Source organism: Drosophila navojoa, chromosome 4 (assembly GCF_054131105.1).
Source record: "Drosophila navojoa isolate 15081-1374.11 chromosome 4, UAZ_NAV_1.0, whole genome shotgun sequence".
Lineage (NCBI taxonomy): Eukaryota > Metazoa > Arthropoda > Insecta > Diptera > Drosophilidae > Drosophila > Drosophila navojoa.
Window position 1 is genome coordinate 18,987,991 of NC_142892.1, and position 24,837 is coordinate 19,012,827.

General features: G+C 36.9%; 5 protein-coding genes across 8 annotated transcripts; 3 read left to right on the forward strand and 2 right to left on the reverse strand.

The window, feature by feature from the left end:
• Positions 1–234: 234 nt before the first annotated feature.
• LOC108652157 (dihydrolipoyl dehydrogenase, mitochondrial) lies at positions 235–2,497 on the reverse strand. The gene is made up of 4 exons (XM_018102251.3): positions 2,317–2,497; positions 1,467–1,994; positions 530–1,408; positions 235–457 (listed from the first exon to the last, which is right to left on the reverse strand). Exons 1-4 carry the CDS (start codon positions 2,356–2,358, stop codon positions 392–394), a joined length of 1,515 nt encoding a protein of 504 aa, XP_017957740.1. The 5' UTR covers positions 2,359–2,497; the 3' UTR covers positions 235–391.
• A 98-nt stretch (positions 2,498–2,595) lies between these two features.
• MED19 (mediator complex subunit 19) lies at positions 2,596–4,649 on the forward strand. Of its 2 annotated transcripts, none has more exons than XM_018102252.3 (3): positions 2,596–3,359; positions 3,421–3,538; positions 3,590–4,649. In XM_018102252.3, exons 1-3 carry the CDS (start codon positions 2,922–2,924, stop codon positions 4,069–4,071), a joined length of 1,038 nt encoding a protein of 345 aa, XP_017957741.1. In that variant the 5' UTR covers positions 2,596–2,921; the 3' UTR covers positions 4,072–4,649. The 2 variants fall into 2 exon arrangements, with proteins under 2 accessions (XP_017957741.1, XP_017957742.1); XM_018102253.3 differs by having other exon boundaries at positions 2,599–3,359; positions 3,602–4,649.
• Positions 4,650–4,747: 98 nt separating this feature from the next.
• Positions 4,748–6,401, forward strand: LOC108652160 (phosphoglycolate phosphatase). 3 transcript variants are annotated; one of them, XM_089259507.1, is made up of 2 exons: positions 4,748–4,857; positions 5,396–6,401. In XM_089259507.1, the coding sequence occupies exons 1-2, from the start codon at positions 4,848–4,850 to the stop codon at positions 6,247–6,249; spliced, it is 864 nt and encodes a 287-aa protein (XP_089115633.1). In that variant the 5' UTR covers positions 4,748–4,847; the 3' UTR covers positions 6,250–6,401. The 3 variants fall into 3 exon arrangements, with proteins under 3 accessions (XP_089115633.1, XP_017957744.1, XP_089115634.1); XM_018102255.3 differs by having other exon boundaries at positions 4,757–5,045; XM_089259508.1 differs by lacking the exon at positions 4,748–4,857 and adding an exon at positions 5,146–5,270.
• LOC108652161 (phosphoglycolate phosphatase) lies at positions 6,392–8,042 on the forward strand. The gene is made up of 3 exons (XM_030385465.2): positions 6,392–6,663; positions 6,904–7,582; positions 7,665–8,042. Exons 1-3 carry the CDS (start codon positions 6,567–6,569, stop codon positions 7,819–7,821), a joined length of 933 nt encoding a protein of 310 aa, XP_030241325.1. The 5' UTR covers positions 6,392–6,566; the 3' UTR covers positions 7,822–8,042.
• Positions 8,043–9,085: 1,043 nt separating this feature from the next.
• Positions 9,086–18,807, reverse strand: Grd (gamma-aminobutyric acid type A receptor subunit Grd). The gene is made up of 5 exons (XM_018102254.3): positions 17,753–18,807; positions 14,855–14,922; positions 14,347–14,650; positions 10,664–11,083; positions 9,086–10,601 (listed from the first exon to the last, which is right to left on the reverse strand). The coding sequence occupies exons 1-5, from the start codon at positions 18,156–18,158 to the stop codon at positions 9,637–9,639; spliced, it is 2,163 nt and encodes a 720-aa protein (XP_017957743.1). The 5' UTR covers positions 18,159–18,807; the 3' UTR covers positions 9,086–9,636.
• Positions 18,808–24,837: the final 6,030 nt, after the last annotated feature.

A 24,837-nucleotide genomic window follows, 5' to 3' on the forward strand; every position in this document is an offset into this window, starting at 1 on the left:
GTTTATCTTATCGTCTATAATATAAGCGTTGAGTACATACAGTTAAAGCTATTCCGACTCAATTTTAACTGTCATGTCGGTGTTAATAACAAAAATACAATGAATTTTTGAGATATTAATTGATCGATATTAGATAATTTGAAATATTGGTTTGATATATTGCTCAGCTGTTTTAAAACTAATATCGATTAACACTATCGATAGTACTTAACACATAGCGCGGGTTTCAAAAGAATTTTATTTTAAACATACATTGTTAACTACATCGCATTGCAATTGGCAATATATATTGATCGGACATGTTTCGTTACAGTTGCACATTGAGAATTTCATATAAGTGGAGCTATTAGCATTTCCAATTTCAAATCAGTACACTAAAATGGGATTCTCATTAAAAGTTGATGGGTTTTCCAAAAGCTGCCGCAACATTTGCTTCGCGTAAAGCCTCAGCGCAAGTCTGCAAAAAAAAAAACAACAAATTTCAATTACAATACACTTCTTGCAGCAAGGACAATCTATATTAGCTTACCGGATGTGCGTGACAGACACGGGCAATATCTTCCGCGGAAGCGCCATACTCCATGGCCAGTACGGCCTCATTGATCAGCTCGCCGGCACCCGGGCCAATGATGTGGGTACCCAGAACGCGGTCCGTTGCCTTATCGGCGAGCACCTTGACGAAGCCATCGGTCTCATTGTTTGTCTTCGCACGCGAATTCGCCAGGAAGGGGAACTTGCCAATTTTATAGGCGACACCCTCCTGCTTGAGCGCCTCCTCAGATTTGCCCACCCACGCCACCTCGGGATGTGTGTACACCACGCTGGGTACGCAGTTGTAATCAATGTGCACTGGTCCACCCTGAATGCCCTCGATGGTGATCAGGCCCTCGTCCTCGGCCTTGTGGGCCAACATTGGGCCGTGAATGCAATCTCCGATAGCGTAAATGTTCGGCACCACAGTCTGGAACTTGGCATTGACGGGAATGCGACCACGATCGTCCTTCACAATACCTACAGCCTCCAGTCCAAGCCCCTCAGTATAGGGCCGGCGTCCTACACACACCAACAATGTGTCGCACTCGATCTGCTCCTTTTCGCCCGATTTGGCGTTCTCCACGGACACGCTAACCGTGTTGCCGCTGCGCGTGGCGCCCATTACTTTGGTACCAAGCTTAAATTTGAGTCCCTGCTTGACGAGCACTTTCTGGAAGGTCTTGGACACCTCGTTATCGATGCCAACACCACCGATGGTATCCATGAACTCAATGGCAGTAACCTCAGCGCCCAAACGCGACCAAACAGAGCCCAGCTCCAGACCAATCACACCAGCGCCAATGACAACCATACGCTTGGGCACCTGGGCCAGCTTCAATGCGCCCGTGCTGCTCACAATGACCTCCTCATCGATCTGCAGAACACAAATATCTATATCCATAATCGAATGGTTGAGATTAGAACATACTTACAGTAATGCCAGGGAAGGGAGTAACCTCCGAACCGGTGGCGATCAATATGTTCTTGGTCTTAACGGTGTCCGTTGTGCCGTCGCTCTTGGCCACCTTCACTTCATTGGGGCCGACAATGCTGCCAAAGCCCGTGAGTTGTGTAACTTTGTTCTTCTTGAAGAGCATTGCAATGCCTCCGGTTAAAGCTTTAACAGCATTCGTCTTCTGTCCCATCAGTTTCTCAAGATCAAGCGTGACGCTGCCGCAGTTGATGCCTCGATTGGCCAAGTCTCCGGAGTGCGCCATATGGTAATAGTGTGAATTGTTTAGCAAAGCCTTCGATGGAATGCAGCCAACATTCAGGCAGGTGCCACCGAGAGTGGGCTCCTTCTCCACGCTGACCGTCTTCATGCCCATCTGGGCCGCTTTGATGGCGGCAACATAGCCACCGGGTCCAGAGCCAATGACCACAATGTCCGCTTCATGTGTGGCCGAGTACCAGCGGGAATTAAATGCCCCCAAAATGGCTGCGTTAGTGCGCAGTGGCGTCTGCAATGAGGAACAGCGATTTAATAATTTCATAATGCTAATTGGCCACACTAGTCTCTAACTCATTTTATTTTTACGGTTTGTTGTGTTTACGCTAATCGCTGGCACTTAGCGCAAACACGCCTTTTGATAATCATTTGGCTTTATCACAACTGTGTCAGCTGATAATTGGTTAATATACGACCTTGACATTTGAGTACGCACAGTTTGCGACGTCACAATGATCGACTAATGCATTTAATGCGAAAGTTATGACCTATTTAGGTTAGAATTGCATAACCCAGTTGGACTAAGCTGGTGAAGTGGGTCTATATCTTTGTACCTTGGCCACAGCTGTCACAGTTCTGCGTAGTGTGGATTGCATTGCTGTACAATTTGTAAAATAGCTTTCTCTAAAACCGAAAAACAAAACTTTGACGTTCCTATCAAAGTTCTAACGAAAATTACACGGTACGCTACGCTAGAACACGGCAAACTGGTGATGGCGACTGGCGAATATATCGATAGTGGCCCCGTTTCGATACATTCACAGGCCACAATCAGGTTTCTGTCATCAGTGGGTGAATTTCTATTCAACAATGTGTCGCCTTTATTCAGTTGCTTGCTTGCTGGTCACACTCGTACGTGAACACAACAAGATGGCGAGAGTTTCGTCTGCAAATTGAATATAGAAAATCGTAATAAAACGTGCACAATAATTGATTAAATATACATTAAAGTGTCGGCGCGGCCGCAATAATAAGCTGAGCGTATATTGCTCGCTTTTTGTGTGTGCGGCAGCAACTCAAACCGATTGCAAAATTTTGCTACGCTGTCTGGCCTTGTTGTTGTTGCTGCTGGTGCAGCATTGTTGTTGCTATTGTTTTTGTGTGTGCCTAACTCTTTGACCGTATCCCAACCGCCCCGCCTCTGTTGAGTTGTTCAAAAATGTTGAACAACTACGGCAATATAATGATGGACTCACCCAGATCTTCACCGCATGGCGGTCGCTCCCCCGTGGTGGCGCGACAGGACTCATCAGGGACGCTTAAGACAACTATATCGTTGGGGAAGACGCCAACGATAATACACACGGGTCCATTCTACTCAATGAAGGAGCCACCAGCGAAAGCTGAACTAACTGGCGACAAAGACCTCATGACCGAATATGGACTGCATCATACGCTGACCAAATTCAAAGAGAAAAAATTTAAGGAGTCACTGGCATCCTTTCTACCCAACATACCCGGCATCAATGACCTCATCACGCATCCTGTGGAAAACAGCACGCTGCGCAGCGTCATCGAAAAGCCGCCCATCGGTGGCAAGGAACTCCTGCCCTTGACTCCTGTGCAGTTGGCCGGCTTCCGTTTGCATCCTGGCCCGGTAAGCAAACAGTTTATCATGACGTTTTTACTTACTAATACACTCTTGATTGGCATTGCAGCTGCCAGAACAGTACCGCACCACTTATGCCACACCTGCGCGTAAACACAAAAACAAGCACAAAAAGCACAAACACAAAGACGGAATAACTACTGGGGGACCAGAGTCAACGTTATTGGGTAAATATAAATCCCTCAAATTGGTTAATATGTATAACTGGTAACTAAAAGAATCCTTTTCAGATTCTGCTGGCTTGGAGACATACGAGAAGAAGCACAAAAAACAAAAACGCCACGAGGATGATAAGGAACGCAAGAAACGCAAAAAGGAGAAAAAGCGTAAAAAGAAAAACCAAAGTCCCGAACCAGGCGGAGCTCTAGGCATCGGAATGCCCAGTGGAGGCGGCGGCGGCGCAGCAGCATCTGGTATGGGTGGACCCGTCATGGGCGCCACGGCTATCATGTCCAATCCCATGAGTAGTAGTGGCGTGGGCATGGGCGTCGGTGTCGGAATGAATGCGGGCATGGGTGCCAACAGTTTTTCCTCATCTCTGCAAATGCAACAACAGCTGTCGATGCAACATCAACAGCAGCAGCAAATGCCCAGTGGGGCGTTAATGGGCTCTGTGATGAGTAGTGGTGGAAATGGGCCTGGAGGCAATGCTGGTAACGCAGGAGGCGGCCCAGGTAGCTTATTAATGTCACAGTTTTAGGTGAAATCCATTAGTTAATAGTCTTGGCTCATTACCTCTCTCTCTCTCGCACACACACACACACATCTATAGCCCATACACAAAACAAAAAGGTGTCCAGAGATGCACACTATAAATGCAATTTCTCGATAAACTTTCGTGTCTAGTTTTTAATTTATATAATTATGATTACTGTAAAATAGTTTATATTGTAATTAGCAAACTTTTTCGTTCGGTTTACATTGCCTAGCTTAATGAGATTTATTTAATGCAAATTATGGTACAAAATGCAAAATTTTTCGCTGTAGATTCCAGTACTACCCTTTCATCCCATGATAAATAACAACCGTTAACATTTTTAGATCGCTTGCAATTACATCTCGATCATCCAATTTCTTTTGCTTACAATTTGGTATAGCTGCAGTATTTTACTTTATTTGCAATGGTTTGATCTTCCAGCAAATTTGTAAAAAATAAAGAAATGGAGGATGAAAACTGAGATTCAACAAAACAAAAACCTGTACTATAAGTAATTAATTGTATGTGTAAGCGCCAAATACAATAATAAACGGCTTAAAAGTTTGAAACTGTAAGAAAAATCTGTATTTTGAATTGTTGGTAGCCAACAGTTGGCTGGGTTTGTTTAACAGCTGACTTAATAATCTAAAAAATACCAAAAGGTTACAGTAGTTTGGAACAGCTGTGCGTCGACAGCATGTCAGCTGACAAGTGATAGTGCTGCCACACTGTCGAAAACGCATCAACTCAATAGATATACATAAATAAATTATCAGTGGATGAAATTTTGTAATTAGTAGATAGCCTGCAGTAGTACGCGGGCATTGAAAGGTTCTAGTCCTGACACCGTCTATTTGGCTGATGAAACAAATCGAACGAAATGTATAAACAAACGTGCACCAACCTACTGAGCCTTTCACCTGTAGAGGTCAACAAATGGCTTGACAGCTTCGATTCCGTTATAACCGATTGCGATGGTGAGTGTGTCAAGTTATGAATGAAGGATTCTGAGTCAATTTGAATTGCGTAATATGGCACATACTTTTGAATGAAAAGCCTACTTCCTAAATAGAGTCAATCACGTCACTTTTTGTTGTAGTCGTATGTCAAAATTGACATGCATACGAATTATGTAGTTGTATGAGTGAGTGTGTGTGTGTGTGGCCGCGCAAAATTCAATGTCAAATTACAATGTCATGAGGGTGCGGCCAGTACGACTCTTTAAATCCCTTTTAATGTAGAACAGAGTTTTTAAATATTTTAAATCAACTTCCTACAAGGCAGAATTAAGTTTTAATTGCGATTGATTTTGATTTCAATTATGCAGGCGTTCTGTGGGTGTACGGAAACGTTATACCCGGCTCCCCAGAGACGATAAACTACTTAAAAGGAATGGGAAAGAGCATTTATTTTTGCACAAATAATTCGACAAAAACACGCAAAGAACTGCTCATGAAGGGCATTGATCTGGGGTTCAATATCACCGAAGAGGGCATCATAGCGACAGCCCATGCCGCGGCTAGTTACCTGAAGAATCGCAATTTCGACAAGCGCGTCTATCTTATTGGTTCCCCGGGAATCGCACAGGAATTGGATGCAGTTGGAATACAACACACAGGCGTTGGCCCTGATGTAATGAAAGCCCCACTGGGTGAATTCATGGCAAAGCATTTAACTATAGAACCGAATATTGGGGCCGTTGTCGTTGGTTTTGATGAGCATTTCAGCTTTCCCAAAATGACCAAAGCGGCATCCTATCTCAGCGACCCGAAGTGCTTGTTCATTGCAACGAATACAGATGAGCGTTTCCCTATGCCAGGAATGGTTGTTCCGGGCAGTGGGAGCTTTGTGAATGCTATTCGAACGTGTGCGGAGAGGGAACCCATTGTAATTGGAAAGCCTAATCCGGCCATTTGTCAGTCATTGATCCAGCAAAAAAAGATCATTCCGTCGCGAACTTTAATGATTGGTGACAGGGCCAACACGGATATTCTCTTGGGCTATAATTGTGGATTTCAAACACTTCTCGTCGGAACGGGCATTCATTCCTTGAATGATGTGGCTCAATGGAGGAATAGCAAAAACCCCGACGACAAAAAACTTATACCCGATGTGTACATACCGAAATTGGGAGATTTACTGCCAGCGATTCTCAATTCGATCACACACGGACGCTATTAATTTGTATATATGTATATGTTTGACATATTTTATTCAGTTTATGTATTCCTCTCAGGGACATAAGTAAATTTAATATTATTAATAGACATCACTTGATTTAAACAAAAGCATAGTAAAATTTACAATAAAATAACTACAAACCTGTTTGCAAACTGATTGCTGTTGTCAACATACCCATCCATCTTAATTTGTAGCGCAATCGTTTGAGTGAGGCAGCATAATATTAAAAATCACGATGATTCGCTGAGTTCGCGCTCAGTTAAGAAACAAACACACACCAAAGCAGGCAGCAGTGTCGACTCGTTCGCGACTATAGAATGTTCCGAGCTAACGCAATTAACTTGCTAGATCTCCAGCCTGAACAGGTGAACAGCTGGTTGCAAGGCTTTGATACAATTATCAGTGATTGCGACGGTAAGTCTTCAAGTGTGTACGTGTGTACGTGTGTGTTAGTGAGAGTGATAGAGTGAAAAGCAGAGAGACTTACAGCGCTGCCACCTAACTTTTAAGAAGTTATATATCGATATACATATGTATCGATGATCTGTTTTTGAGAGAGAGAGGGAGAGAGAACTTTACAGATTCTCTTTATCGATATCAATGCTTTGAATATACTTTATTACTTCGTAAATATTGTTTGCTAATTAAAATCAGGTACGCTGTGGCATGATGACAAGGCTATAGAAGGTGCCGCCGAAGTGTTGAATGCCTTGCAGAGCCGTGCCGGCAAACGCGTCTATTTAATAACAAATAATGGCCTAAAGACGCGCCATGAAATTTGGCAGCGAGCTCAACGTCTGGGCTTCCAGTTGCCCAATGAGTCGCATATCATCTCACCCACGCAAACAATCGTCGATTATCTGAAACAGCACATGACAAGCGACCAGCGGGTCTATGTGGTTGGAAATGCGGCTATTGAGCGAGCACTAACTGAAGCGGGCATTCAAAGTTCTGGCGCTGGCACACCAGAGCTGCTGCAGCCGAATGACAAGTGGCAGGACTTCGTAAATCGGGAGTTGAAGCAGCCAGCAGCGACTGACAATGTGGGCGCCGTCGTTGTTGGCTGGGATGAACATTTCAGCTACTGTAAAATGGCCCGCGCCTGTCACCTGCTGTGCAGTAACAAAGAGTGCGCCTTCCTCGTGACCAATAAGGATGCGGTGCACAAGTATCCGTCTGTTCATATACCCGGAACTGGCGCCTTTGTTGCTGCAATTGAGACGTGTTCGGCGCGCACGGCACTGGATATGGGCAAACCGAATCCCTTGGTGCTGGAGCCGTTGCTCAATGCAGCTGCCTTGCAGCCCGAACGTACACTAATGATAGGTGATTGGTAAGACAGAGAGACAGACAGTGCGAGGACACCATATAATCCCTGATTAATGTCGCTCAATGTCAATTGCTTTACTTTGTAGCTGCAAAGTCGATGTCATCTTTGCCAGAAACTGCAATCTGCAATCGCTTTTAGTGGGCACTGGCAGCTATCAATTGGAGACTTTGCATGGGAATCCCGAGCTGCCCAAACCAGATGTTTATCTGCCCCAATTGGGCAATCTATTGTCGTATATTTGAGCCATTTACGCATTGTCAATAAAGCGTATCGACGAGTGCTAATCAATATCGGATATGATAGCTTAATCTCCATCAGCAATTATCTTATCTGTGATACAAGCGCTATCCATTTATGCCATAGTCGAGTTGGCTTATAATTGAAATGCATATGACTTTGTTATTTACATAATGTTATTTGTTCCATTTAATCAAAATAAACGTATATTTGTATATTTATATAATAGTTGTTATTTGTTATGCTATAGTAATGTGCAATAGTAATAGTTTATGCTTCTGATTTTACGTATTAGTAACCAACTGTTATTTGCTTTAATACTCATTCATGATGCGTAGCTTCGAGTTGTCCGAGAGAACTAGAGACTGGAGAAACTTCAGAACTTGTAATAATTAATAATTAAGTAATAATTAATTAAGTGTAATAACGGGATATACTGTATCTTTCGGGTTTTGCATGAACACCATCTTACATTTTCCGTTGCATAAGTTTAACATTCACGAAATTTGAGTTACTATTGTCATTCTCTACAGATCTACAAAAATTAAGAATCCGTTCACTTTAGGTAAGTATCAACTCGGGAATTACTATATTAACATAAATTGTACTATATTACGAGCCTCATTTTGGAGATAGAGTCTTGAAATAGAGATACATACTATGTATGTAGCTACGCTTTTCTAGATGCGTGACAAAACGTAAAAAGCAGTTTACTCTACAGTTTTATGACTACAATCTCAAACAATCTGTTGATTGATCAAAGTGATATGGGTATTTCATTACATAGATATATCCCTCTATTTATATCCTTTATTATTTTACAGTTAGATGAGATGAAATATATTAAATCTTACTTAACCTTAGCTGCCTTTGCAATCTGAACGAGTATTATGCAGTCGGTTGAGCCCGACTAAGTTCTTGCTTTATTTTGTTTTCGATTCTAGTTTTTTTTTTTTTTTTTTTTTTTTTTTTTTTTTTTTTTTTTTTTATCCAGCACATGTATGTGGAGAGCAACAGCAAAATCTGAACTAGAAAAGCTCATTAGATAAATATGAACTAAACAATGCTACAGCCATATATAAATAAATATATACATACATATCTACATATGTATTTATATAAAATACAGCGCGGGTCATAAAAATAGTAATGCGACAGGTCACTATACAATAGTGCAATATAAGTAATCTTAATGTTCTTTTAGTTTTTTCTTTCGAAATATGGAGCTTATTACTAGGTTTTTCTTTCCCAACAATTCGTGTTTAGTCGCACTACTATTTTTATAACCGCAGCTCTATATATACATAAATATATACATAAATACATATATATACATCTATATATATATATATTATGAAATATTTATAGAACTTATTAGAAATAGCCATTATATTTGTTGTCTAACTAAGCATTTAAAAGCTCCAAGAATTGGCAACTTATAGGCTAACTGTACAAATAATATTGACACTTGAGCTATACATACACATGGCATACACACATACACACATATATATGTATATGTAGCGTGTGACCGATGTATATATATTTACAAATTGTAGTCCTGTGATATGTAACTTTTGCATTGAAATATTTAGCAATTTAGCGCGAAAAGAAATCGTGTGAAGCGTTCGTAGTAGTTGGTAGCAAATCAGGTTAAGAGCAAATAACTGAAGCCGAAATTCCCACATATAGTTCATATATATCATATATATGTATACTTGATAAACATCCTTGCCATTGCCGCTGCTCTAGCTCCTCCGCTGCCTCTGTGGAACGCTGATTTCTTTTGAGGACTGTGTCTAAATTGCTAAAAGGTAACATCAGGTGCTCGTCTGCGTGTTGGCCAAGATGCGTGAGCTGCGCGACAGGTAGCCATACCAGTAGAACACATTGATCAGGAAGAACAGCAAGGGGAATACGATCCGGGAGGCGCGATCGATTTTCGACACCGAATTGTATTGGGGCGTGCGTTTGCCCTTGCGCCTCGCCTCGAGCTCCTCGCGCCTGTAGAAGGACATGCGACGCCGGCCCACATGGGGCGGCGAGCCTTGGGCATTGGAGGATGCAGCGGCTGCGGCGGCTGCAGCGGCAGCCGAAGTGCAGGGCGCCTCATCGGCTCGCAGTTGAGTCTGCTCGTCGTCCTCCTCCTCCTCGTCGGAGCAGGTGGCTTTGCGAGCCGGACGTCGCTGCCGCCGCCGGCAGCCAAGCCAGTCCAGGCAGCGCCACAAGCTGAAGCGCCCCAGGCCGTGGCGGCGATTGCGCGTGGTGCGTCTGGAGTGCAGCATGCCGAGCCGACTGCCGCCCGATGCTGGCATGCTGATGGCGCACATGGAGAGCGGTATGACCTCGTAGATCTTGGACTCGCTGCTGCCGCGAAAGTCCGACTGGCCACTGGCGTCCACATCCGTTTCGGACTCGGCCGAGTCCGTGTCCAGCTCCTCGATAATGAAGTAGCACTCGCCCGACCCGTATTTGGTAAAGTAATGCACCACGGCGAACTGCAGGATGGTGGCAAAGATGAATCCGAACGAGAGGAACACAAAGAAATCCAACGCGGTGGGATACGACACCTTGGGCAGATCCGTGCGCGCCTCCAGGCCCAGGAACGTCATCGTCAGCACCGTGGTAATGCCCAGCGAGACGCGATCCGCCGTTGCCTCGCGATTCAGCCAGAAGGAGACCCAGCTGAGCACCACCAGCAGGCAGCAGGGCCCATAGACCTGAATCAGAAAGTTGCCCATGTGCCGCTGCAGATGGAAGTTGACCATCAACATGGAGTACTCCGCTGAGGGGAGAGATATGTAAGGATTACCAGCTGCTAGCCAGAGCGCTAACTTGACAACTTACATGGATGATGGGTTTCCAGGCTGATGCTCCCGGCCAGATTCGTGACGAGTCCCCCGCCGCCGGCAATGCCGCGACCCGAGCCAAACGCGCCTTTGTCTAGCTTTAAGCCCGTGCCGCGGACATGTTGATTTTTGGCGCCCGGCCCAGCGAAAGTTGTCAACACTTTGTTGTTGTTGTTGGTGTTGGTGTTGGTGTGGGTGGTGACAGTGGTGCTGCTGCTGCTGCTGGGTAGCTGCTTGGTGGACAGCGTGTCCTTGTTATTGTAGCTCTGCGGCATCGCTGCCTTGTAAACAATGTCCGTCAAATTACCCGCCGGACAATCGACCAAATCGAATTGTGACAATTTCATGTCCTCCGCAATGGCAACTGCCGGACGCTCTTTGTTCCAGCGATAAATGACATCCGACGTGGTATAGCCAACTGTGTGTGAAATGTTTGTAAGTTTTTTATTTGTTTTTCTGCCTTTTCGTTTCATATTTTGTCAATTAAAAAATATCTAATCAATAGAGATGCTAGCAGTGCTGCAGAAGCTTGAGTGAAACCCATGAACGTTTGGAGCTTGTCATTAAAGTTTCCAGTTTTTATTAAACGTGGTCTGTCTTTTTATACAATTTTTAGAGTTTCTCGTTTATATCCCAATAATTTCACAAATAGTATTTCGGCAGAACTTAAGCTAAAACAGTTTGCTTTGTACATAAAATATTTATTGATGGTATTTCTCCTATTCAATGACTAGAAATATTAATTTATTTTCCTACTATAACAAACATTTTTTATAAGAATTTTAAGTCTATAATATTGACTATAAATACAATAATATGGACTATAAAATAAAAAAGTATACAGGAACTTTTAAAATGTATTATTTCAAAATAAAATAATAATAATATAGTAAATTCAAAAAGCTAAAACAGTTTGCCTTGTACATCAAATATTTATATATGGATATTTCTCCTATTTAATGACTAGCTATCTGAATGTATATTCCTGATATAACAACAATTTTTTAAAAGAGTTTGTACTGTATAATATTGACTGTAAATAATAATAATAATAATAATAATAATAATAATAATAATAATAATAATAATAATAATAATAATAATAATAATAATAATAATAATAATAATAATAATAATAATAATAATAATAATAATAATAATAATAATAATAATAATAATAATAATAATAATAATAATAATAATAATAATAATAATAATAATAATAATAATAATAATAATAATAATAATAATAATAATAATAATAATAATAAAATAATATGGACTATAAATAAAGAAGAGTATATAAGAATTTTTAAAATATATCATTTTAAAATATTGTTATGTAAATTGGAAAAGGAAAATTAATATACATAAATTAATATAATAATAATAATAATAATAATAATAATAATAAAATAATATGGACTATAAATAAAGAAGAGTATATAAGAATTTTTAAAATATATCATTTTAAAATATTGTTATGTAAATTGGAAAAGGAAAATTAATATACATAAATTAATATATTGAAAATGAATATAAATAAATGTATTAAAAATTTCCACAAATAAATTAAACTATTTCATATATATATAATTAATATTAATATATAATTAATAATATCTTGAATTTTATATAATTCTAGACCGATTATTCTTTGCCTAATTTTAGAGTAATATCACTAGCCATAAAATACATACATAGACCAATAGACCGGAGACGCAGTGTAAAACTTTTTGCTCATTACTTTGAGCATGTCTTCTAATATTATTTTTTTTTTTTTTATTTGTAAGAAGCACGATTATTAATTAATATTCTAAATTCTTAGTTGAAAAATTGTTTTAAAAATTAATTAGCAATTTATATTAATTGCATTTATAGAACTTACTCTAGAGTAAATATAGGCATGCAAATGTGGAGAGCAAAACGGAATTAGTTACCGAAATCTCTTTACCAAAAATCTCTTACATGCCACTATATTGATCTTTTAGTTGTAATGCTATAGATAAATTATTTCCTTCACTTTGAGTACCTCAACTACTTGCGACAATAACAGCTCACAGAAAAAGTGAGTGAATAAAGGACCAAACTAGTTAAATCACAGTGCATCATAGTTTCCTCAGTGCTATTCATTCAACCAATTTCCCAGAACACCTCCTTCAGCTCCTCCGGCACCCACAGCCCCTACACTTTGCTATCAGCGCACGTGCCAGATATATTATTTGTTGTTGTTGTTGTTGTTGTTGTTGTTGCCGTCTAGCTGCTGCACAAATTGCCAAACATTGGGACATGTGTGGATGCGGATTGGTTTACCTTATACACATACACATATATATATATATATATATATATACATGTGTATGTATGTAACTTTCTTTTTTCGGCTGCTTTCCGCTGACTCTGGCAATATTTTCAGAGACTCGACCTCACATCAAATGGGAAATTGTCAACATTAGGTGGCGGGCAATAACAGCAGAGAGTTTGGAGGCGATAATTGAATCCTCGACTGCATGCAACATTATTCGCAACAAATCGGAAGCAATAATACCAACTGTAGTCGAAGGTGTCTGTTAATTTAGCCCAGCGATAAGCACAGAAAGCAGTTAACTGTTAACAGCTCGCCTACATTCTGGCCAAATGGAGAAGAGAAACGTTTGGCTGAGCGACGCCAAATATTTTGTTAGATTTTCCATTTTGCATGTGTGACAAATAAAATAAAGGAAAGAAAATGGCGTGTTGAAAATACATCAACGTCAGCTTTCACTTTCGTTTTTTTTTTTTTTTTTGGCTTGGCAGGAATAATTGAAATGTCACCTGCATATATTCAGAGGTGTAATAACAAAAGCAGACTGCATATTTAGTTTATATAAGGTATAGTATGGCTAGTAGAGCTTAATAATGTAGTATGAAGCAGCATAGGACATGACAGGGGCATTAAGCTGCTTAGGAATCGCTCTGGAAATTTTTGATCAAGTCAAGAAGAATTTGGCTGAGCTCCAGCTGAGATTTCTATAGATATTTTGAGTATATATGTATGTATGTATGTATGATAAATACTTGATATATATGCTATATAGATTTATGATATAAATATAAATATGACTTCCATATACGATTCTGTTATATTAGAAAGGCGTACATATGCAAGAATTCCTAAGCGAACCTTAAGATTTTTAACAGTTTTTATTTGCTATGATGGCATAATATTTATTCATTAACGAATTAGGAATTCTTGAACATATCTTTACTCTAAACAGCAAACAATCTAAAAAATATATATATAAATCACAACAAATAATTTTAATGTTATGATTTCAAGTGAAACCAGATCTGAAAATCCCGCCCAAGCCGCCTTACAGCACTCGAAAACCCTTTTACTTAAGCATTTTTGCCCACAATCGTATTCAATGTCATGATCCATGCTTGAGCCCTTTACCCACACACACACACACATACACATTGTGCATTATTGTCCTTCCAACAAGTGGCCGTCACGGACATGCCATTAATATGGCCGCTGGAAGGCGCATCAAAGCGCTATAAGCATCAATTATGCATAATTATGCCAGAGCACAGCCATATGCTTAACCTCCCCTCTGCTCCCTCTCCCTTTCTTCCGCTCCTAACCCCAACAAACCGCAGCACTGTTTAGTGTTTTCACTCAATTCATTTTCCACTTACATGAGCCAAACTTGAGCGGACATTTCTGTATGTCCATGGGAAAATCCGCTAGATTCATGGGGCAGCCTGCCTTAATTGTCAGACGGCTGGAGTAGAGGACACGGCCGTTCTGATAGATGCGCACGAACTTGTTCGGCGTGGTTATCGTGTGCAAATAGCTCTGTTTGCCATTGTAAAAGTACGTATCCGGCTTCCAGATGCGCGCCAACATTGACACTGACAGCGCCAGCGTGTCCTGGGCACCCTCGAAGGCGAGTCGCTTATCCACCCAGGATTGCCGAAAGTAACAGTCCATCGAGTACGTCTGCAAAGGACATAGCCAACGGAATCAGAGCTGAAATGCCGTCTTTTATTGAATGTGGCGAACGCAGCCAGAAGGTGTTCAAGCCATTTGTTCGCTGACTTCAGCTTGACTCTTGACTGGCTGTGCCTGCACAGGACTTTGACGTGAGGGCATTAAGCTTATATGTGCTATACGCTAAAGACTTGTAGCTATCGTGTAGCTTACCATATCCACTTCTGAGATTGGACCCATGCTACGCACCATTATGTCCACTTCAATGGTGGCTGGCGGACCTGCAAATAAATCAAATAATATTCAAGTTTATTTGAATTTAATTTTGTTAGCTTGCATTTAATTGAGAGCAATGAGGCGATATCTGAAGAGTTCTACGGAATCTGTAGCTGTCTATCTTACTATTATATTATATATTCTTATTTAAACCCGTTATTATTTTTTTTTATTGAATACATTTTTTAATAAAAATTTTATTTAATTTTTTAATAAAACTTTAGGTACATATAAATATAATTTTTGATTCATAATTTTATTTTAATAATGCTTATAAAAAATTAATAATAAAATAAAGAAATTGATATTAAATGAGAATAATACGTAAAATTTATAAGAAAAAAATATTAAATATTTTTTTATATAATTTTTTATATTTCTCAGAATTTTCTTTTAATAATAAATATTATTTATTATTTATTATAATAATAAAATTTATTTACTTATTATATTCTGAAATGTCATACGATTTTTAATTATTTAAATTGTTCCTTTATTTTGATAATTTAGTATGTTTATTTAATATAAAATTTTCTTTTAATATAAAATTTATTTACTTATTATATTCTGAAATATATATTTTTTTTATTTTTAAGTCATACGTTTTTTAATTATTTTAATTTTTCTTTTATTTTGGTAATTTAGTATTTTTAGGGTAATAGATTTTCAATTATATTTATTTTTATTCTTTTGCATTTTAATAAAATAAAATAATAATACAAATTTAATCTTTTTTCATATTTTATTTTAATTTATTTTTTAAGTAATTGTTTTTTTTTTTAAGTTTTATTTTAATGTGATTTCATTTAATGTATTTTGTATTTTTAAATTCCCCAAATATTTAAATATACAATCCACAATATATATTTGATTTACCAACGCTAGATTATCTTTGTGGCTTTGCCAAGATATCCTCTATGAATGTGTTCGACATAATTCCGCTCCATATGAATAATTCATGGAAGGGTCTTTCGCTTGAAGCGGAATTTAAATGCTGGCGCTGTGAACAATGACACTTAAGCCGCTTGGCAGACAGTCTCATTGCCATTCCCTCGTATCATCTATCAGCCTTTGCATGTTCATGTATTTTGCGCTAATATGCAGTTTTTCCCCCCACTTTTTGTTTTTTGTTTTTATGTTTTCCCTTTTTTTTGCCTATGCGCACAGTTTTTAATGACTTTGGCGTTGAGCTGGGTAAACACGCGTTAGGCAGGATGCATGCCGCGTATCCTTATATCCTGCATGCTCATCGCGTTGCATCGTCGCGCACTTAGCGGCCGAGCCCATTCTTAATGAAGTGTTTAAAACAATGTAATTTGGGCTTAAGTTGCGTAAACGCAAACTTTTGCTGCCTAAGTGGAGTGAAGTGAAGTAGAAGGGAAGCGAAGGGAACGAAAGGGAAAGGAAGTACGGAATGGGAATGCGCGTTAAGCTACATTGAGTGCCATGCCGCAAGGCTTTTAAATTTCGAAAATATTTAAATTTTTATGGTGCAGACCATTTGGAAAATTGAAAAAGCTTATCAATTGGGCGGAGTGAGGGGCAAGAGAGATTTTCAAGCACGCAAATAACGGCACAGAAACGCACTGAAATTGTATGTAAATATTTTGTCGATTCTGACACTAACTATTTGCCTAGGGAGCTAGCTGGCTGTCAAGTCTCCATCATCACCATCATCACCATCATCATCATCATCATTATCATTATTATTGTCGCCTTGGGCTGTGAATGCCGTATGTCTCCTGGCAGCGATTTCCGCTTCATTAAACGCTTCCGTTCAAGAGGCAAATCTGCGATGTTGACGCACTTGCATCCTGATTACAGGAAACTGGCAAAAGGGTAAACAGCCAAAAGGTATAAACAAAACTCTAACCACACAACCGGATATAAATGGAGGCCAGGCATTGCCGGGAGAAATGCCATTCGATGCTCAATTGGCATTTTGTAAATATTTCGTAGATCTAACAAATAAATATTTTGCTAATGGAGATGGCGATGTTTGTCAATAGAAGAGAAATTGTTGGGGGGAGTTATAATAGCATAAAGTATAAAATACATATTTATTTATATTGATGAAAAGATTAAAATATTTGTTTATTACTATGGATTTTTGAAATTTCAAAATAATTTGTATAATTTTTTATTTTGTTTTTAGAAAATAAGGAATATAACAAATGAAAGACTTTACTATTTGTTTTTATATTTTAATTATTTTTATTATTTCATTATTATTTTTTAGTTAATTTATACTGTCCGTTCTTCTATTGAGTTGATGAATGTGGGAGCCCGAATTTTCTCCTCGTATCAACCGACTGAAATATTTTGATTTCTTCAGAAAGCTTGATAAAAAATAATAAATATATAAATAATAAATTAAATTTATTTTATTATTTATGTTTAGTATTATATAGCTTTATATATGACCAGCTAACAAAATTTTTTTAAATATTTAAAAATGTATTCTTTTTATTTATTTATTTATTTATTTTATTTTTAATATTTACTTTTAATAATATTTTAGATTCAATTTAAGATCGAGAACTTTTGAGTTTAGTGTTTATTTAATAATTATAAATTATCTACAAGAACGTAACGATTTTCTCATCTAGAAATCTGTAACTTTTTCATTTATTATATACAAGAATTCATATGTTTTTAATTTAAATTTAATCTTTCCAGCTATTGTTAATAATAATATTTTTCAACAATTCCATTACATGCTCAGTTTTCCCTAACATGTGCTCCGGATTTTCTTTCCCCTCTCTTTACATATTAAAAACATTTATGAGCCATCTAGCTTGTGCCCCTTTTCTACATTTTATTTGGCAAACTTACCACCGAAATCCGGTCGAATGCTATTATCATAGCCACGCAGCAAATTGTCCAGCAATTCAGAGATGTTGGCATGATTGTTGCTCTGGGTTAGCCAGGAGCGCGTCAAGGAGCCGGCACCAAACTCATCGAGGCGATGCGTTTCGCCCCGTCCCTTGATGCTGCCGGCCATGACCCCGGCGCCCAGTTGGCCCAGCATGGACAATTGCCAGGCATTTGTATAAATGCAGCACATTAGGACAGAGCAGCTAATCAAAAGTTTAAATATGCGCAAGTTTAAGCGTTGTCCTTGCGCCAGCCAGGACGAACGGCTGCTGCTGCCACAGTAGCCGCTGTCGTCGATGAGGTCAGCCGATGCATTGCCGGATGTTGTTTTTGTTGATGTTGTTGTTGCTCTTCTTGCGCACATATTGCAGAGATTTGTTATTGTTGTTGCTGCTGTCGCTGTTGTTGGGTCTATTGTTTAGACGGCTGATGGACAACTGTTCTGGCCTAATCTACACATCCGTTTGGCTAACATTTGTCGCTCCAACTGTGTCCAGCTCCAGCTCCTGTTTATAGTTGTTGCCACTCGGGCAGCCAGAGCAGCCCGACTGCTGCTGACAGTTCTCGTTTTCTAGTTTGTTTGCCAGCCGCTTTTGGTATTTATTTTCATTTATGCACCGGATGTTGCACTCGACACTGGCTGCATTCTGAGCGTTTTTCTTAATTTCACAAGCTTTCTCATCCACTGCCTTGGCTCGCATTAGTTCCGTTTATCTTGGCCAGTATCTTGACTTTTTGGTCTTTGTGTATTTTAGTTCGCTTTGGCGGCTTTTGCGATGAGTTTTATGATTTTAATTGTCTGCACTGGGCGACTGGCGACTGGCCAGACTGCTCTTGGCAGTTTGATTAACTGCCAGCAGTTTGATTGGTCCAATTAGCCAGGAGCATTCAGTTTTATGCTAAGCAATTAGTTAGTTCTTGCCAGTTTAACTAGTTTTCGTTTATTGTCCAGTTAAAAAATTGAATTTCTTGTCTGCACAGAAATATGCATTCAACTTGTCGCACACACGGCGTATACGTTATCTGGCTTTTATGAATTGAATTGTCAATTTTATGTCACTTGTAATTGCCTGAATTTATTAGATATACTTAAGAGAATTTCTCAAAATGTTTCTATTTAATAAAAGTATAGCAAACATATATTCATTGAGTTAAGCACACAATTAAACGACGTATACGCAATATAATTTCGAGGAGCTAAAATATGAGTTAGTTTATGTTTATCGTATTTTATAATATTTTTCTTTTATTTTAATGTCTCATTATATACACTCAATATTTATTTTTATTCAAACCAGCAATACACCGCGTATACGTAATTTAGTTTGAGAAGAGTAAAAAAATTAGTTATCTTAGTTAACATATTTATATTCTTTATCAAATTAAATGTCTTTAGTAAAAAAATATATATATTACGTAACACATTGCGTATGCGTAATATTACATAGAACACGTTAGGAGTTAGTTAAGTCTCTAAAACTTTAAAGAGCTTACTTCCAAACTCTTTAAATTTCATATGAATATATAATTATGTACATATGAACAACATATTTTGATTGATTCATTCAAGCAACACGCGGCGTATGCGTAACATAAAAATAAAACCAGCCGAATGCGGCACTCGCTGGAAGATTAATGCACATGAAGCTCACGTTGTGTGCACATATATTTATAAAATATATATATATATTTAATATGAGTACTGGGCACACCCTTAACCTTATTGACGATGAGTTATTAAATCGAATTAACACGCGCCAAGCAGACCAACCGAGCGGCACCACAAGCCGTTAATGAAAAATCAAATGCCATTAAGCACAGGCCAGCCGGGCAGCCAGTCAGCTGGTCTGTCGTTGCATAAGGAGGCTTGTCCTTAAATAAGTCCTCATACTTGGCCAGTGGCTGGTCACAGGGCGTCAAGGCGGACGCCATTCAGCCATCCATCTAATTATGCAAGACACAATGCGACCCATAAGTTGATTATACGTCTCACCCACTAACCTAATTTGGTAAGTGTGCGTATTTGAGGTGGCATCAGCCATCAGCCATCAGGCACCAGGCATCAGGTGGCGTTAACTATTTTGCATGTTGCCTTGCCTTCAAGTCGGCCATCTGATAGCATCTTATAGCGAGTGCATCTCAGCTCAGCTCAGCTCAGCGCAGCGCAGCTCGGCATCGAGGCCTCGTGTTCTCGTCAATGTTACTTGCCACTTGATTAGGCGCTGTGTTTGCTAATTGGGCAGGCGACCAGCCCAATCTTGCCCTGAGAGTCTGGACTTCTTTAACTACTCACACCACATACAATGTGTAGCAAGGAAATCTGCATTATGTTCGCTTCGTTTGCCCAGCACTTGACGGATGCGAAAAATCTGTGAAAACTCAAACGCTTTCAAGCAGCGCTTGCTATCTAATCTCTGAACTAAAACTTTTTGTGCATATTATTGATATTGATATTGAAAATGGAAGCAATGCTATATCAATTGTGTGGATATTTTCGTATTTTTACGAATTGAAGCTGCGCTTGCTGCTGTTGAAACTTTTGTGCAAATTGTTGATATTGGAAATGTTATTCATACTATTGATATGCATGATTGATGATTTTTTGTTTGTTTTTATTTAATTAAATTTTTTTTTAAGACTTGCTGAAGTTTACTTAAAGAACTAAATGTAGTTTTTTAATTTATTTTATTATATATATTATAAGTATATTATATCTTATTTTTAATTTATATATTATACATAAAAAAATTATAATTCTCAACTCTCTTTAGACCTTTAAATTTGTTTATCACATAATATATATATATATATATATATATATTTTTTTTTTTATATCATCATGTTATATATAATTATATATAATTTATATATTTATTTCTATATATATTAGGTATATACAAAACTCTCAAATAAGTATTAATACTTTATTTATTTATTATTTTACTTATCATTATTATTTTTTAAACATTTTAAAATATATTTTATATATTTTATAATTATATAATATTTAATTATTATATATTATATATACTTATTTCTTATACATTTTAGGTACATACATAACTCTGAAATAAGTATTTATATTTTATTTATTTATTACTTATTATTTTACATATTATTATAATTATTTTATATATTTTATAATACAATAATTGTATGTATATATTTATTAGAATTTCTTTCATATTTTATTGTGTTAAATATATGCATAATAATTGTTTACTTTTCGCCTTTAATTAACTCAAGGCTGGAATACATTAACTACTTGACTGTTAAGTACCCTACTCAAGGCCTACTCATACTACAATATATACTATTGGCTTTCATCATAAATTAACCAGATGAACATAAATTGTGTGCCGTAATCTGAGCCATACACACACACTCACTCATACACTTTCCTTTTTAATAACAATTTGTTTTATTCTTCGTTTCGGTCGCTTTTTCGTCAAACAAATAGCAAACAGCCAACCAACAAGCCAAGCCCGAGCTCAGACCCAGGCCCAAGCAGAGGGAAGCTGTTTTTATTTCTAATTTCTTGGTTTGGTTGACGCGTTCGCCTCGCTTCTCGTGTCATCCCGGCGCCTCGCGCCTCGCCCAACGCTTTGTGCCTTTGTTAAACTGGCGAAAGGGTTAAAATGTAGACCCGGCCACAAGCGTAGAGCACAACTTGAGCACGTTCAACGCATTTTCTCATCAACGTCGTCTAAATTGCACTCAATTTTTGAAGGCTACCTCCTCTTCCTCCTCCTACCGCCTAGCATCTACCTCCTCATCAGTGGCTCAGCTTCCGCTCTATACTATTTGCCATTTTCTTTCTATGCTCTCTGTGCCCAGGCTCTATAGAATATGTCGCCTTTTTTCGGCTCTGCCAGCTGCATTGTTATCACCAACCGCATGGGTCCTTGCAGGGTATAAATTGAGTTTGCAATGCATCAAAGTTCTTGCTTGATGCAATGGTAATTAAATTGAATTTAATAATATTTGTAGTTATTATATTATTTGAGAATTATATTTCAATGATTATAGTTTATAAAATTTATTTTGATTATGATTTGTTTGACATTAATCTGAATTATAATGATATTTTTAATTTAATTTTATTTTATTTATTTATTTATTTATTTATTTTTTTCATTATATTATCTAAGAATTATATTTCAATGATTATAGTTTATAACATTTATTTTGAATATGAATTGTTTGACATTAATCTGAATTAAAATAATATTTTTTGTTTTCCTTTATTTATTTATATATATATATATATATATATATTTTTTTTTTTTTTCATTAATGAACAAATTTGAAATGATATACCCAAGAAAAATATATAAATAATATTTTCATTTTATTTAATTATACTTTCCTCATAGGTTTCAACTTTATAGAGTATTCAAGCTATGATTAAAAAGTTAAAATAATTTTTCTATTATATTATTTAATTTAAAAATTAACTGTAAAAGAAAATAAGTAAGTGATCTAAGATGAGAAATTTTAATATTATGTATATTTTTTATTATATTATTTTAACATAAAATTTCAAATATTAGTTTATTGAATATATTTTCTTGATGTATTTTCTGACATTATTCCTATCCAACACTGTTAAATTTATTCTGTAAATTATTTCTATAAATTAATTAATAATGATTTCTCAATAAATCAAATAATTCATATTCTGTAAATTATTTCTATAAATGAATATATAATGAATTCTCATTAAATCAAATTAATCAAAATTAAACTGATTAAATTTGCTTACTTATTCACAACTTTATAGAGTATCCAGCTATGACTCCTCACTTGTTTGCCTTTCTAACCATACTTCTAAACATCTGGTGCATATAAACTGATGTATAATATATTTTCTTGGCTTTGTCTGTGTGGGTGCAGCAGGTGGTTTCAATAGACCCGAAGCTGAAAACCTTAACCCAAGTCTGAGTCTAGCATTATTTTGGTGCTCTCTGCGTTCAGCATATACATATACATATGTATGTATATATATGAATGTGTATTTCATATAAAATTCAGTTTTTAGGCTGCGTGCGAAATTTTATTGTCAGTGGCTGCAAAAAGTTGGCCACAAGTTTTCTAGTTAACCTAAGTAGCTTTAAAAAGTGCATTTTAATTAAATGAATGTCAGAAATTTATGCCACAGTCTTTTTTGAATCATTGCTGCGGTCCGACTGCTTCAATGAAGTCCAGGCATAAAATAATGCAATTGTAATTATTGCAGAGCAGAACTGCTGCACGTGCTGCCCAGGGCATGGTCAGGATTTCTGGATCACGTTTTACCAACACGCACAACAGAGTTGAGTGCCCGTGCAGCTGGTGTTACTAGAGCTGAGCTGTTTGCCTTTGAGTTTGCCTTTGCCTTGGCTAAGTGCATTCTCCTGTAGAGCAGACGCTCAGATAAAATGCAAAGCTTCAGCCGCTAATGCTCAGCTGAGTTATCAATTGATATGCGAACATGTTTATTGAGCGGAATGATTGACGCGAAAATGCGCTCCAAGGTGGCAGAAAATAAATGGAAAATATTTGACAAATTCGCAAAGCTGATGTGGAAGGCAGTGGATTATAAGTGATTTACGTTAGATAATGTATTAAAGAATTTTTGTATGGCGGAAAGTGTTGAAGGTGAGAAATCGGAATAGGATTGTTTTATTTAAAGGCAGAGCTGGCCGATCTGGCAAATAAAAAAGCTCATCGAGCTAGCGATAATAATAATAATAAAAACCTAGACACTTGGTTGTTTAAGTTATTAATCAATCTAATTTTAAGATATCCTTTTCAATCTCGTTTATTATAAATAAATATAGAAAACAGAGATGAACATTTTTGAATTCATTAATTAATAAATATAATAAATGTATCCAAAATTGAACAGATGATGTTATAAAAAATATATTGTTCCATAAATTTTGCTTTAAACCATTTATAATTAAAACAAGAGCGTCTAAGATCTACTTTTTAATAATATTAAAAATAAATTTAAATATTAAATATTTGTTATATATTTTTTTTTATCATATTACTTTTTTTATATTTTTTAAAATTGTTTTAATAAGCTTTAAAAATTTTTTAGCAGCAGCTTTAATCGAGCTTTATCTGCCATTGTATATTATAGCATCGATTTACATTTGATTATAATAGAAATAGAAAATTGTACTCATTTATTATGAATAGTATATGTATATATTGACTTTTATTTCATTGGAAAATTTCTCCATATGTATTAAATATTTAAAACGTAATTCAATTGCTTGGACACATGCTCAAAAAGAGAAATTAAATTTGCTATGCATTTAGATTCGATTTTAAATTTGCTTGCCGAAAAATCTCATAAGAAATCAGCTTCATTGTAACTCCTAGTCAAACGCCTTTGACTAGAGCACTCACATCATGTTCTAGTTGGTGTTAGGGCATTTGCATCACAATTCACAGAGAGTGGTGAAGAAATAGAGTTGTAAGAGCAAGTGAATGCTCAACATACTCTTGTATATGGCAATAAAATGGAAGTTAGCTGGAAATTTGAGGAGGTTGATTGTGGGGCCAGAATCAGAAGGAAAGAAGACCACGACCAATAATAGTTGATTGAAGATTTTGTAAATACCTTAAAGTAATTAGATGTCATTGCTATCAAGTTAAAGTTCACATTGAATTGCCAAAAAAATGTATTCTTATATTATTTATTAATAAATTATTTTTATTTATTAAATATTTATTTATCTCAAGACAACTTTTAGGTTAAGTCTGTTGAGTTGAAGTCTCAGTAAGCAGCAATATAATCATTTAATTTATTTCTTTTATGAACTGTCCTCTTTTAAGCTCGTTCCTTAATATTCAAATACTTCAATCAAGATTAACAAATTCTTATGTAAATACAATCAATCTATCAATCCACATTTCGATACTTCTTCCAAATACTCTCGAATGTCAAATCGTCAAAATCTTTGTCAAATATCCATTAGGCAATACTCATGTATTATTTTCCAAACATTCAATTTGCGGCAATCAAATATCTAAACGACTTTTCAAAG